The sequence below is a fragment of the Erpetoichthys calabaricus genome, chromosome 9, assembly GCF_900747795.2.
Source record: "Erpetoichthys calabaricus chromosome 9, fErpCal1.3, whole genome shotgun sequence".
Classification (NCBI taxonomy): domain Eukaryota; kingdom Metazoa; phylum Chordata; class Cladistia; order Polypteriformes; family Polypteridae; genus Erpetoichthys; species Erpetoichthys calabaricus.
In genome coordinates this window covers 38,795,073-38,812,133 of record NC_041402.2, presented here as the reverse complement: position 1 = coordinate 38,812,133, position 17,061 = coordinate 38,795,073, and the positions used below count along the sequence as shown (strand labels likewise).

At 34.6% G+C, this 17,061-nt stretch overlaps 1 protein-coding gene across 4 annotated transcripts in view; it reads right to left on the bottom strand.

Annotated features, from left to right (window-relative positions):
• The window catches only part of slc12a4 (solute carrier family 12 member 4), a 148,795-nt gene that overhangs the window by 50,340 nt on the left and 81,394 nt on the right, over positions 1–17,061 (bottom strand). For all 4 annotated transcript variants that reach the window (XM_051932150.1, XM_051932149.1, XM_028809320.2 and 1 more), the window contains 3 exons: positions 13,950–14,044; positions 7,053–7,184; positions 1,992–2,138 (listed from right to left, as the gene is read on the bottom strand). In XM_051932150.1, coding sequence (XP_051788110.1) covers positions 1,992–2,138; positions 7,053–7,184; positions 13,950–14,044 — 374 coding nt within the window. The remainder of the gene's footprint in view (positions 1–1,991; positions 2,139–7,052; positions 7,185–13,949; positions 14,045–17,061) is intronic.

Below are 17,061 nucleotides of genomic sequence, written 5' to 3'. Positions count from 1 at the left end.
AAACATCACACCATCTGTATAAAAGTTGAAGTTAAAAAGGGGATTGGTCCTACAACAAGGTAATGATCCAAAACACACCTTAAAATCTATAATGGAATACCACAAGAGATGCAAGCTGATGATTTTGCTATGGCCATCACATTCCACCCGAATTAAGCGTCGCTGAAAATCTGTGGATGGATCTCAAAAGAGTAGTTCATGCAAGACAGCCCAAGAATCCTGCAGAATTAGAAGTCTTTTGCAAGGATGAATGGGCAAAAATACCCAAAGTAAGAACTGAAAGACTCTTAGCTGGCTACAAAAAGCGTTCACAAGCTATGATACTTGCCAAAGTGGGTCTTACTAAGTACTGACCATGCTGGGTGCCGAAACTTTTCCTTCAGGCCCTTTTTATTTTTTTTTGGTATTTTGTATCTGTGAAAGATGGAAATAAAAATTTAATCTTGCTTAAAATATTTAAAAAGTGTCATCTTTAACTTTATGCCTTTTGGTGATCAGTTCATCTTTTGGTCACTTAACGTTTCACATTAACAGACATTTTAACAAAAGCTGCCCAAACTTTTGCATGCCACTGTATACTGTAGTTAAAACAGATCTTATAATGAGACTAGAAAATGTTTCCTTTTACTCTGTTTTAGGCTTGTTCTTCGTAATGGTATATGTAACAACAACTTAACTAAACAAATAAATGATAATTTTCTACTGAATAAACATCACTTTATTAAGTGTATAACACAACAGTTTTTACAGATAGCAAAATAACCTTGAATGTTATTTGTTGTTGGATAATATAGATGACAGTTTTATTTTTCATGTATTTATTGAACTTTAGTCATGTAAACTAACCCCAGCAGCATATGGTGCAAAGCAAGAAAAAGTCATGAATGCAGTGCCAGTTAATTTCAGAGCACACCTACAAAGTGATTTTGAAATGAAAGCATAAGAAGGCAGACAAGGTGATAAAAATGCAAAAAATATTGCAAAGGTACTTTTAGGCTTAGAATGTGATTGTGATTACTATTTTGGTATCATTTGGTGATTATATTTCTATTTCAGAAAGTCTATAGTAAAAACTTTCTTGCCTAAAATTAACTTTTCAAGAAAAATACAAAACTAAATTCAAGTATACACAGTTAAAAGTATTATCCTGACTTTGCATAAACTAAAATAAAAGCGTAATGTTTTTTTCTGAATTTAATGTTGACAATGTAATTATAGTTTTTAAGATATAAAGTGAACAGTCTTTTGTGGTTGCCCTAAGTGATTAAGGAACAGTAATTTAAAAACTATCATTACAATCACCTCCGTCATTTACATGTGTTCCAGTTATAAAAATAACAGATATGTAAGCAATGTACTATACACAAATAATTGTACAATAGCTGTATATTTTGAGACCTTTAGCAGTGTGTCACTAAAGCAATAAGAAAGCTGACTGTGTAAAAGCAGCAATCTACTATAAACAATCATATAATACACTTAGGAAATTAACTAAAAAAAACAAGACCAGCTTTAAATAAGAATGCATTTACTCGGGTTTAGATTTCACAGTACAATACGAGGTTTAGTCTTATCTAAATGCAATTATATTTTTACTCTCCAGCTGGTAATTATTAACTCATTTTCTTATGTGTAATTAATTGTTCCTGATACATTAGTATTTTATTACTTAAGTGTTTAATCTGCTCTAAAAGTATCAATTAAACAGTTGTTTACATGGTAGCCATCTATTATACGGCATTTCACTGTACCACATGCACCTTATTGCCTGCTGAACCTTTACATAGGGAACAGCTGTTGGAATTAAAAGTATTCATGCATTGCATTATTTATGAAATCTGGATACTACTGTTTTCTAAGAAATATATAATACCACATACATAAGTAAAATGTTGCTGAAATGAAAATAGGGACAGAAAAATGAGCAAGGCTTTTTAAGAGTTAAATCTGTGTAATTTAAGGAATTATGAATTAGTCTGGCATAAACTTACACAGCAGCAGCACATCAAGACAATCAGGAATGCTTGCATAATGCCGGCAGTTCCAACAATCCACGTTAGACGCAGGAAAAGAATGACCCCAAAAATATTCTGCAGACAAGGCAAGTAGACTCCCATCAAAGTGCCCATTCTTGGAGACTAAAAATGGAACAAATTCAGATATTTAAGTAGACACCAATTTGTTTCTATCAACACATTGTTTGAACTGTTAGAATACATGTGAGACAGTTTTTCACCTGGCTAAAAAACTATTAAGTAAAATGTTTAAATGTTTAAAATTGAATTACATTTTTATGACTTATAGGGTAACAAACAATACACAAAGAATATTACAAAAGTTAAGAAACTAAGAACACTATTTGTTAAGAACATTTAAGGACTAAAATGATTTAAATTGACAGCTTCATTAACTGTGACAAATGCAAAGAACTTTCTTTATATTACTTTTGTTATCAATGCTTATTGTACCAGTTCATTTTGCATAATCTCATATAAAGGTAATATTAATTATCAGCTGCTTATGACTGGCAAAATTGTAGGTCTTCTTGTATAAAGCAGCCAGCTAATAATCTATGATGAAACCAGAGCAAATCGATAAAACTGTTTTACAGTGCACTTTTCATAGTAAACACGAATACAAATGAAATATTATTTCAAAAGAAACAGCTAATGCAATGAATGGAAATGCATTTAAGCAAGTGGTGTAAATCTGTAAAGCACAATATTATATTAGGAATGTATTACTAGCATTTATATGATGAAAGACAGAAGACAATAAGACTAAGACTTAAAAATACAGTACCTGTGAACAATTATTAACTCTGTGTTTTGTTTGCATTATTTTCAAATTAACATGAGATGGATTAAGGCCAGTGTCAAAGAACAACAAACTAGTGACCTTGAAAACTAAAAAAAAATACTCTTATGTTTTGAATATAATTAATATAAACATTGAAAAATTTCTATTTGGTACAAAACAAGGTAACAACAAATCAAAATAAAAGAAAACTCTTAAGCTATAAAACAGCTTTAAAAAATATTAACTTCCATCCTAGGGCTTCTTCACATTTTTTACTGTGTGACAGTGTGGAAATGTGTTTTATAGAAATTTTGCATTAAAACAAAAAAAATGACTGTACATTATCTAAAATAATTTCTTAACAGAAATGCAGTTTACATGCAGCGTTAACAGAAATTCCATCCATGAACATGTTCCTAAAGTTAGATGAACTCAGTTGGCAAATAAAAGATTTTTAAACAACTACCTTTCCTTGACTAGATTGAGGGCTAGGTTTTGATTGGCAACTCCAAAATATCACCTTTTTTTTGTAAGCCATGCCACTGTGCCACTGTAACATGATTTACGTTATTTTCTTGAAGGATGATTAATCTTCTGCATGGCACCTAGCTTCCTGACTTAATTACTATATTTTTCTCAAGAATTTCATTATAATTTACTCTTCATATTTTGCCTTATCTATATATATATTTCAGCATGTCTGTCTGTTGGTTAGTTGGTTGGTTGGTACGTTTACATCAGTGTTTTGATTGGCTGATATTCTACGAATTTTGAAAATTTGGACCAACCAACTAAAAAAGAAACAAGCTTGCATTTTAATGACGAAGAAACCCAAGAAAAGACCATAAACAATTTGAATATTGCACATTTGCCTCAACAACAAAATAAAAAACGAAGCACTGGGAAGCGAGTGACCAATCAGATTAAAAGACAAGCTGAAGGAAGTCACTCGACTGAAGAAGACTAAATGCAAAAAGAAATGAGATTTTGGATATTTCAAGTGCTCAAACTACACTTCATGAATTGCCAAAAACGAAGAAACCAAAAACAATTTTTACTGAAGAACAAAAACTGTGGAATAAACAGCGACGTGCAGTACGACAAGCAGCAAAGAGTGTTCAAATCTCGCAGCAGAGACAAAATGAACGCCAACGAGTTGCAGCTTACAGAAGCAACCGCACGGAAGAACAAACACAATTGGTTCACGAAATTGAGCGTCTGCGATTGCAACAAAAACGTTCTACTGCCACTGAAATTGAAGTTGCTGAAAGACGTGAACATGAACGGCAACGACAAGAAGAAAGTCGGTCAAACTCAACTCAAGTTGAAATTGTTGAGAGAAGAGAACAAGAACGTTTACGACAACGAGAGAATCGTTTAAATGCAACTGAAGGTGAAATTGTCGAAAGAAGAGAGCAACAGCGACAAAGACTACGAGAAAATAGACTTCATGAAAACGAGGAAGATGCAAATTCAAGGCGTCAACAACATCACATTCGAACTCGAGAAAGTCGAGCAAATGCGTCTGAAATTCAAGCTCAACTTCGAAGAAACACTGACGCACGTCGAAGAGCCTCTGCAAGAGCTGCTTCCAGCAATCAACTTTGTCGTGCTCTAAATACTTGAATAAACATAGTTTACGTATTCGTTAAGTATGCATTGATTGTGTTAATGATTCATAATTTTATTTTGATAAAGATAAGTCGTTCATTTTATGGCATGTAACACTTTCATACATGACTTAAACTAGAAACAACTTTCATTATGTTTATTATTGCCTTGGAACTAAGATCCATACAGCTCAGGTGGTAGAGTGCACACTACCCTTGGTCGGTGGTTCGATCCCGGATGCCGGAACAAAGTTAGGACTTAACACCACCTACTGTCCACCAGGGTTCGAATCCCGATTCGTCGTGTGGCACAAAAAACATTTTATTACTAAATTTAATCATGGTACAAATAATTTTGCACTTAATGACTTTTACCCTGCAACACTGATAACAGTCACCTGCAGCCCGTCCTTGACGGGCACGACTACCTTGTATTCTTAAAAGTCATCTATTGCCTGAAACAGATTATGCCATCTCAATGCTCCATGGAAAAACGATGTTGATATTAACACAAACCAAGTACATAGCTTTCCGGCCAAAATATTAATTGTAGTCTCATTCACTATAAAACTGCCAACTACTTAGTCTCAAAATCTCTTACATATTTAATAAAACTTGACTAGAGAATCAATGTCAACATTTTTTTTCCAACAATGACATTTTCCCATGGAACCCTTATATGTTAAGCACCTAGGCAATTTTTGTCATAAGAAGATTCTCACAGCTCTACTAGGAAAGAATGCAATTTGTGTTGAGTTATTTTAGGGCCCTTTTGCTGCCCTTTCTGTGCAGATACTTGGCCTCAGTGTGGATGACCTGTTCTATATGCCACTTACTTCCTTAAATAAGGTGTTTTACTGTGCTTTAGGGAGCATTTTAGTGAATTTGCAATGGTCTTATACATTCTCTATATGTTGGGGGGTATTCAATAATTTTGAATATTCCTTTGTCCTAATAGCATATTTTTAGGAGAAGCTCTAAATAACAGAATTCCAACATGGTTGCATGTTTTGTTTTACTATAGCAGGTTTATGCTGGTCTGTCAACATGCACCTTGTATCTTTTTATTTTGCTTCTAAATTATTCCTTTAAACATTGTTCACAAGCAATATTGCTTGGTAAGGAAGCTGAGTAATTAACAAATATGAGACTGCAGAAATAGAGCCTTTACCAGCATTTCAGCAAACAATCAACAGTAAATCCTGTTATCACAACATTCTGCTGCTACATTTTTTTACAGTTTTAAGTGCTGCAGTGTACAAAAATACAATTCTTTCCCTCGAGGCGTAACTCCAAGTGTAGGCTTTTTTAAAATGTTACATAACAAACAAACAATGTGCAGCATACCATATGTTGTCATGGTTCAATGAATGTCAACCACTACCATGATTTGAAAAAAAATAAAACTTATTGATCACAAACATTGATTACCATTTCCAAGGTCAAATTTTCATTTGCTGGTAGCTTTGTAGATAAAAAGCCTGTACACTTAAAATCTGCAAAACACTAATTGTAAAGACAGATTTGTGTTTTCCATACTGGTCTCAGGTTCCAGTGTAGTGGGGAATATTAAACTATAGCTTGCAATTAAGAGTACATTGCCAAGTTCTTTTCAACCATCAACACAAAATTTACTTATGAAACATATGGCGTGGCATGGCATTACTGGAGGGCTCTGACCATGACCTAGTGGATCTCTTGTAAAAAGGAATGTTCTGCAAATAATATAAATCACACTCTGTCCAAAGCAAAATCAATGGTGATTATGTACAAATGTGGTTGAATTATGTTTCCAGAAATGCTTGAAAACAATAAATAAATTGTTTAGCACTGTGTTAATGCCTACTTTGTAAAAAATGTTCTTAATTTCTCTACATTTATATTTCTCAGTCATAAATTATTTGCTCAATAAATGTTTATTGCTATGCAATATTTTATGCAACAAAATAAACAACGTAGTTAACACATACATCCAAAATATATTCGTAACCCATAAGGCATTCTGAAGAACTACATTCATGAAAAATAATGACTGACTTGCAAAATAACACCAGCACCAACAGGGTGAAAAGTAAACAATAAACTTTTTGAACTAAGGAATACATTTGCTGTTAAGTTTTTTTAAAATAAGAGATGTATTTAGCTTTGGAGAAGATGTGAGTGACAATTGTGTTTGGAAATGAAAAGAATAGTTTTCATCCTACTCACAGTAATGCAATTTATAATGTGTGTTGGGAGATCTCCTTTAAATACAAAATTATTTTAACAGCTGTGTGGTGTCACCAGCAAACCTAAGTAGATTTACAGAAGTATCACTGGAGATGTAGTCATTAAGTTAGGGGCAGAAAATAGGTGAAGACAATACTATTATTTAGACATTCTGAAATCCAGAGACCTATAGAATTTCCCAAGTTTATACAAATGAGTTTGTTGTTTGGAAACTATAATTGTGTAAAATGATGAGTGAAAAACCCATGAACATGACCCTGGCATAAGCACCCGAAGAGTCTAAATTCTACAAGGAGTTGTTGGACCTACCAAAACCTTTGATAATTACATCCTGTAACTTTCATGTAACAAAGGTAAAATGAGTTAATTTGCTGAAAAACAGAAAAAATTAAGACAACAAAGTGAACAATATACCTTTGTAACCTTTTTCTTGGAGCCCTCCGCACTCTCTGACTCCTCATGTTCCTTGGCTCCCTGTGTAAAGCTGGTATAACTGACCAGTCGGCTGAGAAGGGACGACACCTTAGGACGAATGTCCAACTCCTCCTGTAAATATGAGCATAGTGTGATCAGTACCCATAACACAAATCATGTTTTGATGACTCCAACACAGTCAAATTAAATTTTGCAATCACATAAAGCAAAAACATTAACTAGAAACTCGTATCCAAGTTTGGCTGAAGGCTATATTGTTTATGACATCCTTAATCATTAGCAAATTGAACACAAGTGTAATGTGTAAAATTGTTAAAAAAATGAACATACTGTTATAAACCAGAATAAATGGTATTTAGAAGAAGCAGAGTATATTTTTTACTAATAAATTTTACAATTTTCAAAATAATTATTTAGTTTACTGTACAGTATAAATATTTATGAAGAGAAATAGATTTACTTATAATAATTAAAAAAGAATTAAAAGGACAGGATGGGAGCACTGAATTAGTAATTAGTATTACAGTCTTATAGCTCAAAGAACCTATTCCAGCCTGGCTTCCACCTGCTTAGACCTTTTACAATTCCTCTGTGACAAATAATACTTTACCAGGTACTCATGTTTTTTCCCACACCTCCAAAGACATGCACATTGTGGTAGGTTGATGGGCAGTATGAGTGAATGTGAGTATGCGGAATTATGGATGAGTTTTCTATGCAGGGCTCTACTGGCACAGAAGCCTGAAATGAAAATAGTGGGTTTGGAAAATAAATAGGATGAAGATAAAACGATAAAAGCATAAAACCAACATTGACTTAACAAAAGTGAAGAAACTGAGTTCAGTTTCAGTAAGGCTCTGAATATTCCAAGGTGTACAGTTGAAAAGAAACAAATGATATTGATTAGTGTTATTGCCTTCCAGCTCCAAGACTCAATTTTGGTCTTATTCTGATGCCATTCCCATCCTAAATTGGGAAACTGTTCCTAAATTCACAGGGGTTTAGTGGCACTTGTGAACTGTCCTAAGTTGCTAGGGGCTACCAGAAGAGATTGGCATGGACATTTTAAGAAAGGCTAACTGTTTTGGAAACACTGGACATCAATAAACTCATGAAAAGTTATCAGTTTGACAGAGATGGAATAACATTCCTCACAAATTTTATAAGTTACGTCATTGCTCCATCTACTCAGAGAAGCCATGCACTGTAAGCTGGAATGAAAGTGTAATCATAAGTGTAAAATGCAGCTTTTGATTTGTATATTTCAAAACCTAGCATTTCTCAAACTTTGCACAAAACTTTAAAATGTCCATACAACGCATAACGTAATACACAGATTTACACATTTCCCAACAACTCCACATGAGGTAATATTAAAGCAATCTGCATTCATGCAAATCAGCAAGCATGGAGAGATCATTGCCCCATATGTGAATGAGCATGCATATGTTAATTTGAAAGCAATATCACAGTATCAACACCCAAGAGGCCATGGGTACAAACTGTACTGCAGTAGCTAGCATACCAAAATGAATATAGGAAGGGGTGGATGGGTGAGTAACACTGAAATGTTGCACAGTTATGGTGAACTTTGCATCCCACAAACCCCCGAAACATTCCCATTACAAATTACAAGCTATGGATGGTTCAAAAAGGCAGGTGGAGACTCTCGCATTGGATAAATAGATTCTCACAAAAGATAAGGGGGTGAGGAGGGGATCATGGAGGCAGGCAGGGTATGGTAAGACAATTGAGAGCAATAGAAACATGAATGTGACTTAAGAAACTGCGCAAGAATAGCTGTGGGTAGTTTTCTAGTTAATCATTTGAACCACAACCAGAAGACCTGTGTTTGAATCTCACCAAAGTTTCATAACAATCTTTTTCCAATTATTGAATTAAACTATTCAGACTTTTTACTGAAAAGCACATTTCTTTACTGCTGCATTTAAATAGTGCAGTTGTTTGTGCTGAGTTTACATGTTCACTGGATGTATAAATGGAATTTACCTATTTGCACAGAGACATACTGTACATACAAACTAAATTAAATGGTTATCTGTTCCTGCCTTCTACACAACTATTATTTTAAATGCTTGTTTAAGAAAAAGTCTATTTCCATTTGTGATCTTTATTGTGGTTTCAGTGAAAATTGTGCTATGCAAGTGAATAAAACTGTTACTTGTGAGGCTAAGTGTGCCTGCAATAGAATGGAGATTGTGTATCGCTCAGTGCTGATGGGGCAAAATTTTAGACCAATACAACCTTATGTTGGCTTAAATATAAAATAGATATATATTATACAGAAATATAAAATTGCTTTTACTAATACTCTGAAGTGAATAAGACCTGCCTAGAGCTCATCCTTCCATATATTCTATAGGAGCACACAATCTGTGTTTCCTCTCCTTTAACTCTTTAAACTAAAACAAATTCAGCTTAACTTAACACTTCTAACCTTTATGACAACAGTTTAAAATAGTACAGATTTCCATTATAGAAAGTGGCTAAAATAAATACCTTAAATAAAAGTTAATTGCACACTGAAAAGTAAATAAAGAAATTCTCAACATTTCATAATAGGCTATTCATTAGTAATATTAAAAAACTAGATACGCTATAGAATACTACCTATTATCCACAGTATACCCACAGATGTAGAATTGAATTTCCCCTCCAGTAAAAACAGGCACTGGAAAGAAGAAAGGGTTATACAATACATCTTGATCAGTTTTAATCACCCAGTTTCAACTGGGCATGTACATGTAATATATACAAGAGGAACTGAATTTCATTGCATTGTATAAGCTATGCAAATGAGCTCCATATTTTAAAGTGGTGAGAACACCAAGATAATAGTGTGTGTATAATATACACAATATACACACACAAAATCATTTATATATAAGAATATATATATATATATATATATATATATATATATATATATATATATATATATATATATATATATATATATATATATATATATATATATATGATTGTGTATATTATATGATAATTATTAATGCAATTTAAATGGTTTCATTCAAATAGGACTATTTGCTCATATGGTAAGCAGGATATTATAATGCTAACAGGACAGCCATGTGGCCCTTAATTTGATTAAGCAGGTTTGGGGACACTATTGCTAATTTACAATGTTTACATCATTTGTATGCTTGTACTGAAGAAAATACCTATAGAGTTGGAACTCCAAACTGGAGAAGATAACATGGAACACTTTCTGGGAAGTATTCTGAAAAATAACATTCCTTACCATTTCACAATCAAGGAAAAATTTAAATTAAGCAAGTCATTATCAAATATTTGAATACACAGGCTAAAACTGTGTTACTCCTGAGCTGAAATCATTTCTTAATCTCCAGCTTTGCAGCTAAGGAAGGATAGTAAAAATTATCTTTCTTACATTAGAACAATCTAGACGAGAACAGGCCATTCAGCCCAACAAAGCTTTCCAGTGCTGTCCACTTCATTCTCTAAAAAAACATCAAGCCTAGTTTTGAAAGTTTCTAAAGTCTTACTGTGTACCACTCTACTTGATACTATTCTCTGTGTAAAGAAAAACTTCCAAATTCTTGTGTGAAATTTACCCTTAACAAGTTTCCAACAATCACGTCACCTCTTAATCTTCTTTTGCTTAAACGGAAAAAGGTCAGCTCTTTTAAACTTTCTTCAAATTTATCCCCTGTACCTAAACCTTTTCTGGTGCTGCAATGTCCGTTTTGTAATCTGGGAAGCAAATCTGCACACAGTACTCCAGGTGAGACCTCACCTGTACATTATGAAACTTGAGCATAACCTCCTTATACTTGTATTCTACACATCGTGCTATATAACCTAACATTCTGTTTGCCTTCTTAATTGCTTCTGAACAATGTCTGGCAGTTGATAGTGTTGAGTCCACTATGACTCCTAAATCTTTCTAATAAGTTGTACTCTCGATATTCAGACCTCCCATTGTGTATTCAAAACTAACATTTTTACTTCCTACTTCCTTACTTGTGTATGTTGTCCAGAAGATTTAGTCTGCATCACTGCCCCAACTGCAGTGCTTACTGTTCCCAAATGCCAATGTACTCTTATTCTTTACATTGTTCTTTGGGTAGCTCTCAGTCCTTAGGACTGCTTGATGTAGCTGCACTAACTGAAATTCATATGCAACTTAGGTGAGCATGTTGTTTTTATAAGATACCTTATGACTGGCTGTAAAGCTGCATATTTGCATGATGGAATGATAGCTCATACTGTTGGTGTTTCATCCCCAGGTTGATGCAGTTATCGGCAACATTATTTGTACATAGTCCTCCATTTAACTTCCAAGTCCTTGTAAAGGTGCACAAACTCTTCAAAATGGCAGGGTAGTCTCCGTTTCCACTGTGGTCATGCGGACAGTGACAAAAACACATCAGCAGGGGTCTTGAGTGCTTTGTGTGTTCTTACTGAGATTGTGAAGGAAATGCATCTCATCTCCTCAGCAACTCAACATTATGTGATCACAATTTAGGATGAATATACCAAAATGGCACATTTTTGGAAATAATTTCACTGTCAGAAACAAATCACAAGTTTTGGAAGTATTTAAGTTCACTTACTTTAAAGTGACATACAAATCACAATAAAAATGACTTAATTTTTTTCAGTAATGATGCTAATGGAATACACTTCAGCACTCACTGATCTTTAACTAAATTAAGGGCTTCTGAGAATTATCATCTTTACTGTCTTAAATACATTAAATATAAGGAGTACTTCCTAACATCCTGGGTCATGGCATCCACTTATTTTAATAGCTCGTCAGCAGCTCCTTACTAGAGAGATCAGCATACAAAACTGTATGCTGCCTTTCACAGGAGAAGAACGAGGGTTCTCTTGGAGAAAGCTACCAGGAGTCTATAAGGAGGCATCTCTGGGATGACAGAGAGCATTCCAATAGCCATGAATAGTACAGTTCAATGTTTCTCCCCATACATTCATGGGACCTTTCATTCTTCATTTACAGTTGTGTGCAAAGTATTCAATCCCCTTGAAAATCATCATAGTTTTCTGCATGACAAAAGTTTTGCATATTATTTATATTCATCTATTCAGCATTTGTATTGTGAATTATGCTGTAACAATACATTTCCAAAATCAAAATAAACCATTTTCTGTAGATATTTAACTGAAGAAGAAAAACTCAAAAGTTTGTGTTTGCATAAGTATTTAAACCTCTGTGCTTTGGAAGTTCTATGACAAATTAATCACAAACAACACAAAGGTGACAGTCATTTGACCAAAACTAAACATAATTAGGTACTTCTTGTGAGTCTTTTATATCTCTCTGGATATAAAAAGTGCCCTCTGTAATGACCATAGTGTTTGTGGATGATCACTGCAAAAATGAAGGCAAAGGAGCATTCTGCTGATGTGTGAAACAAAGTCATTGAAATGAACAAGGCAGGAAATGGCTTCAAAAAATATCAGAGTTTGAATGTCTTGTTAAGCACTGTTGGATCCATCATCAGAAAGCAGACGGTTCATCAAAGCATCCAGACTCTTACTAAAACAGGCTGTCCCTCAAAACTAAAACTTAAAAATCCAACAGCCACCCTCAGCAGTCTACAGTGCTCTTTGGCTAAAACTGGAGTGAAGGTGTATGGGTCTACAATTTCAAGTACTCTCCATAAAACAGACCTTCATTGGAGGGTCGCAAGAAAGAAGCCATTCCTTAAGCAGGTCCACATAAAAGCGCAAGTGCAAAACTATTGTGATTGTTTAAGGCTTAAAATGTTGTTGGAATATTAATTGACACACCTATTCTACCAATGTATTTTTTCTTACTTACACGCTCATTGATCAAGCAAGCAAAAAACTTAAACAAGAAAGTTTTCCAAATACAGAATTTTTATTTTAATGAATTAGGTTTTTTAAGTATTACCACAGTCATTTTTTAATTGCACAGAATACTTTCTATAAATTGTTAATTGGAATATTGAAAGCAAGGAGGCTGGTCCGCTAGAAATATCAATATGCATTACTTAATTGGCTTAAAAAAATACAGTTCATTTTATAATTTAGATGTTGAATTTCTAAAAGATAGTTTTCATGACAATAGGTGTGTACATCCTGAAAACACAGTAAACTCTCTTTTTATTGTATGCAATTATTTACTTGATAATGAATAATATTTCATTGTTAAATGACTTAACTGCCTTGTAAATTAAAATTATGAGAAAAAGGGCTGACAAGGTATGTTTGCTATTTTAGGCTGAATGGCTTGCTCTTGACAAAATATCTTTTATATCCTCATTACAAGAGCATCTGCATGCATTTATTTTTTCATTCTGAAGTAAAAGATCACTAAATCATTTGGGATTACACAGTCAATGGCTCTTTAAACTTACAAATCTCAGTTCTTTGTGTCTCTATCAATATTAAATATTACACCTTAATGGTGTTAATGTTACCACTTATTAAATGCTTTATTGTTATCATATACATTCATTTTAAAGTACTGGACTTGCTAAGCAGCTGGCCTGACTATCCACTCTTCCTGAAATAGTACCACAGAGCAAGATTCAATAGCAGAAGCAGAATAAGGGAATCAGACAGATATATTTTAATGAGAAAGGATATACCTGCAAAGTCATAGTTATTACAGTATATTCAAAGAGTAATAGTGTCACATTAAAAAAAAAAACTATGAACGGTACTTATGTTTATTTATAAATAAAAGTATTAAAAATCTTAATTTAATGTATAATTCCATACAAAACTTGTTTATTCTCAACATTACTTTCTTAATTATTTTATTGTTATAAATACTGAATATCAGTTCAAAATAAATAAAGGTTAAAAAAATATATAATGTACCTCAAATAAGGCCAAGTTTTTGTCATAGTAGTCACTTTTCTTGGCTGATTCAGCATTATTAAGGAAGGGGCTGTTTTCTTTGTGGTTGCCATGACCTAAACAGAAAGAAATTAAAACGTTTTAGCTAACAAAGTGAAAACCATATCTACAAAAAGGTGTACGTTCACACAATTATCATCATTCAATAGTTTCTTGGCTTATTTTTTAAATGCATATATCTGATACTGTACTTTGTTTTACATCCCATGTAGAAAAGGCCTGCAGTCAGATTGAAGTTGAGCATACATTATGCATTTTCCAAGAGGCTTTTTGTTGGGAATAAACAACGAAACCCACACAAATAAAAGCACTTTGCAAATATATGCATTAACATATACTATACATTAGCACAGACAAAAGTTAAGTGTACACATTTGCATACTGTTCTCTTTGGCTAAAACAAGTTGAACAAGTGGAAGTACTCAATTAGTAAAGCTACTAAATTTTCTACAATAAACTTGAGGTTATTAATGGGCAGAATAAAGTTGCATCACATGCAGTTAAACCCAAATTGGGCTAAATTACAATTAAACCATTACATAAAACGATTCTTTCCCCTTTTTTCAATACTAGAAACTTTCATAAAAGAAATCCAAACCAAAATTATTTGTGAAATTAACAATGAAATACAATCCAACAACTTATCCGGGTTTGGATCTGGGCTTTTACTTGATGCAGTTAGCTTAGTCTCTAGCCACCAGGTAACCTTGGACTTGATTATAATAAGTTGGTCTGAGAATTTTTTCTTTGATTTCTTGTAAAGCGCTTTGAGCTACATCATTTATATGAAAATGTGCTATAGAAATAAAACTAGGGGGCTCCGCCCCCTGCTCGCTTCGCTCGCCAACCCCTGGTCTTGGGTAACCCGAAATAGATTTGAAAGAGATTATTGTCTGTCTTGGTAATTGTTACATATGTATTATGTTCACCGTCACGACATCTGTAGGTCTATGTAATATATGTAAATGACAATAGCAGTGTAATTGTTATGTTATGTAAGTATAGAGTGTCTTTGAGTTTGCGCAGATCTATGTATGAGATATTTTGGAGTGTAAAGGTGTAGATGACGTACAAAGGATATCTTCATACACCACATTTGTAGTAAAGATGGCGTGTTGTCCTTGAATGAGTTTTCCTTGGTATGGAGTTATTATAATCTTGACGTTAACGTCACATGCATGCCGAACTCTTGAGAAGGCCACATACAGTTGTCCACGTCTAAATACAGGCTCAGAGAGGTAAAGGCCGACTCTGTCCATGGTCTGTCCTTGGGATTTGTTGATTAGGTATACGTTGTTTACTGTTAGTAATATGGATAATTGCACTTACTGTTAAAATTACCTATTTCCGTTAGTTGAACTCTTTTGTTTCTGAGCCGTGGCTCCTTCGCTTGCGGTGCATAGATGCAGGCGCCTTCCGTAATATCTCGGGTTTGACTATGCTGTGTTTTGTGGACGTCTGGGGACTCCGTACTTTCTCTGGTTTGACTGAGGGGCGGGACGCCGAGGCCTGTTCTGTTTGTGTTTTCTGTGAGTACTTATAGTATTGTATTACTGTAATGTGATTCACATATGCTGTGGAGTCCGGATCTGTGGGGTTTCTGTACTATCTCGGGTTTTTGCTTGCGGTGCTTTCGAAGCGCGTCGTAGGCGCCTGCACCATCCGTACTATGTCGGGTTTGACTATGCTGTGTAGTGTGGACGTGTAGGGTTCTGTACTCTCTTGAAAGGGCTACATACAGTTGTCCATGTGTAATCTCTGTGTTATTTGAGAACCGCGTTGTAGGCGCCTGCGTTCATTGTTTTCATCCAGGCGGGCTCGTGTTTGTATCTCCGTCAGTCGAGCTCTTTCTTTCTGGAGCCGTGCCTGCTTTGCTTGCGACATTTCAGATGCGCGTTGTAGGTGCCTACGTTCATTGATTCTATCCAGGCGGGATCGTGGTTTACCATTCTCGGTTAGCCTGTGTTTTCTGTGGTTGTACTGTTAATATTGTATTATTGTAGTGTGCTTAATATTGTATTACTGTAATGTGATTCACATATGTTGTGGAGTCCAGATCTGTGGGGTTTCTGTACTATCTCGTGTTTATGCTTACGGTGTGTTAGAAGCAAGTGGACCATGCTGTGTAGTGTGGACGTTTAGTTCCGAAGCGCGTTGTAGGCGCCTGCGCCTTTCGTACTTTCCCACACCTTCCGTACTATCTTTGTGGACCTTTGGGGCCTCCGTAGCCTCTTCCGTTTGACTCTGGGGTGCAGCGCAGAATCCTCTTTTTTGTGTGGCTGTGACGTTAATCGTTAGCTATGGGCGCGTTGTTGCTTCATTTCTTATTTACGTTAGTTGAGCTCTTTCGTTTTTGAGCCGTGACTCCTTCATTCGCGGTGGATCAGACTTCGCTTGCGGTTTATGAGATGCGTGCTATAGGCGCCTGCACACTATGTCTCCTGGGTCCATCGCCGTGTACCTGCGTCTGTGCCTTCCGGTTTACCATTCTCGGTTAGTAATATGGATACTAATAATAAAACAAAAAGCCATGAGATTTTATGCATTCTTCTGGCTTACATAATATATAGCATCACACATCATGCACCATCCTACTGGAAGAAAAAGATGTATTTTTACCATCACAGGACACACACTCGTGCTTTTATATTTACAGTCATTAATTACATCTGTGCAAAGAAGAAACAAACTGGATTACAGGGAATATGGGAAGCATATACAAATGTCACACAATTACTCCACATGCAATCAAGCAGTATCCAAATAGTAAACTTTATTTAGTAACTTACAACAGAAAAGGCAACAAATGATGACACACCTGATGTCCTGAGGCTAATTAGATTAGTGTGATTATTTCTGGAGTATAAAGAGGATTTTCTATTTAGGAAATGGTAATCCAAACACCCAAAGATTAGTGCTAGCTGATCTCATTAAACCTGCTTAAAAGATGATGCCCCTTCCTTTTGCCTTTCAGTCTTAGTGTGTTAAGCAGATTTTAATAATGTTGCATACCAAGAATGTGCTATAGAAAAACTACAGAAAATTAAATACTAACCATGACATTCTGTGTAGA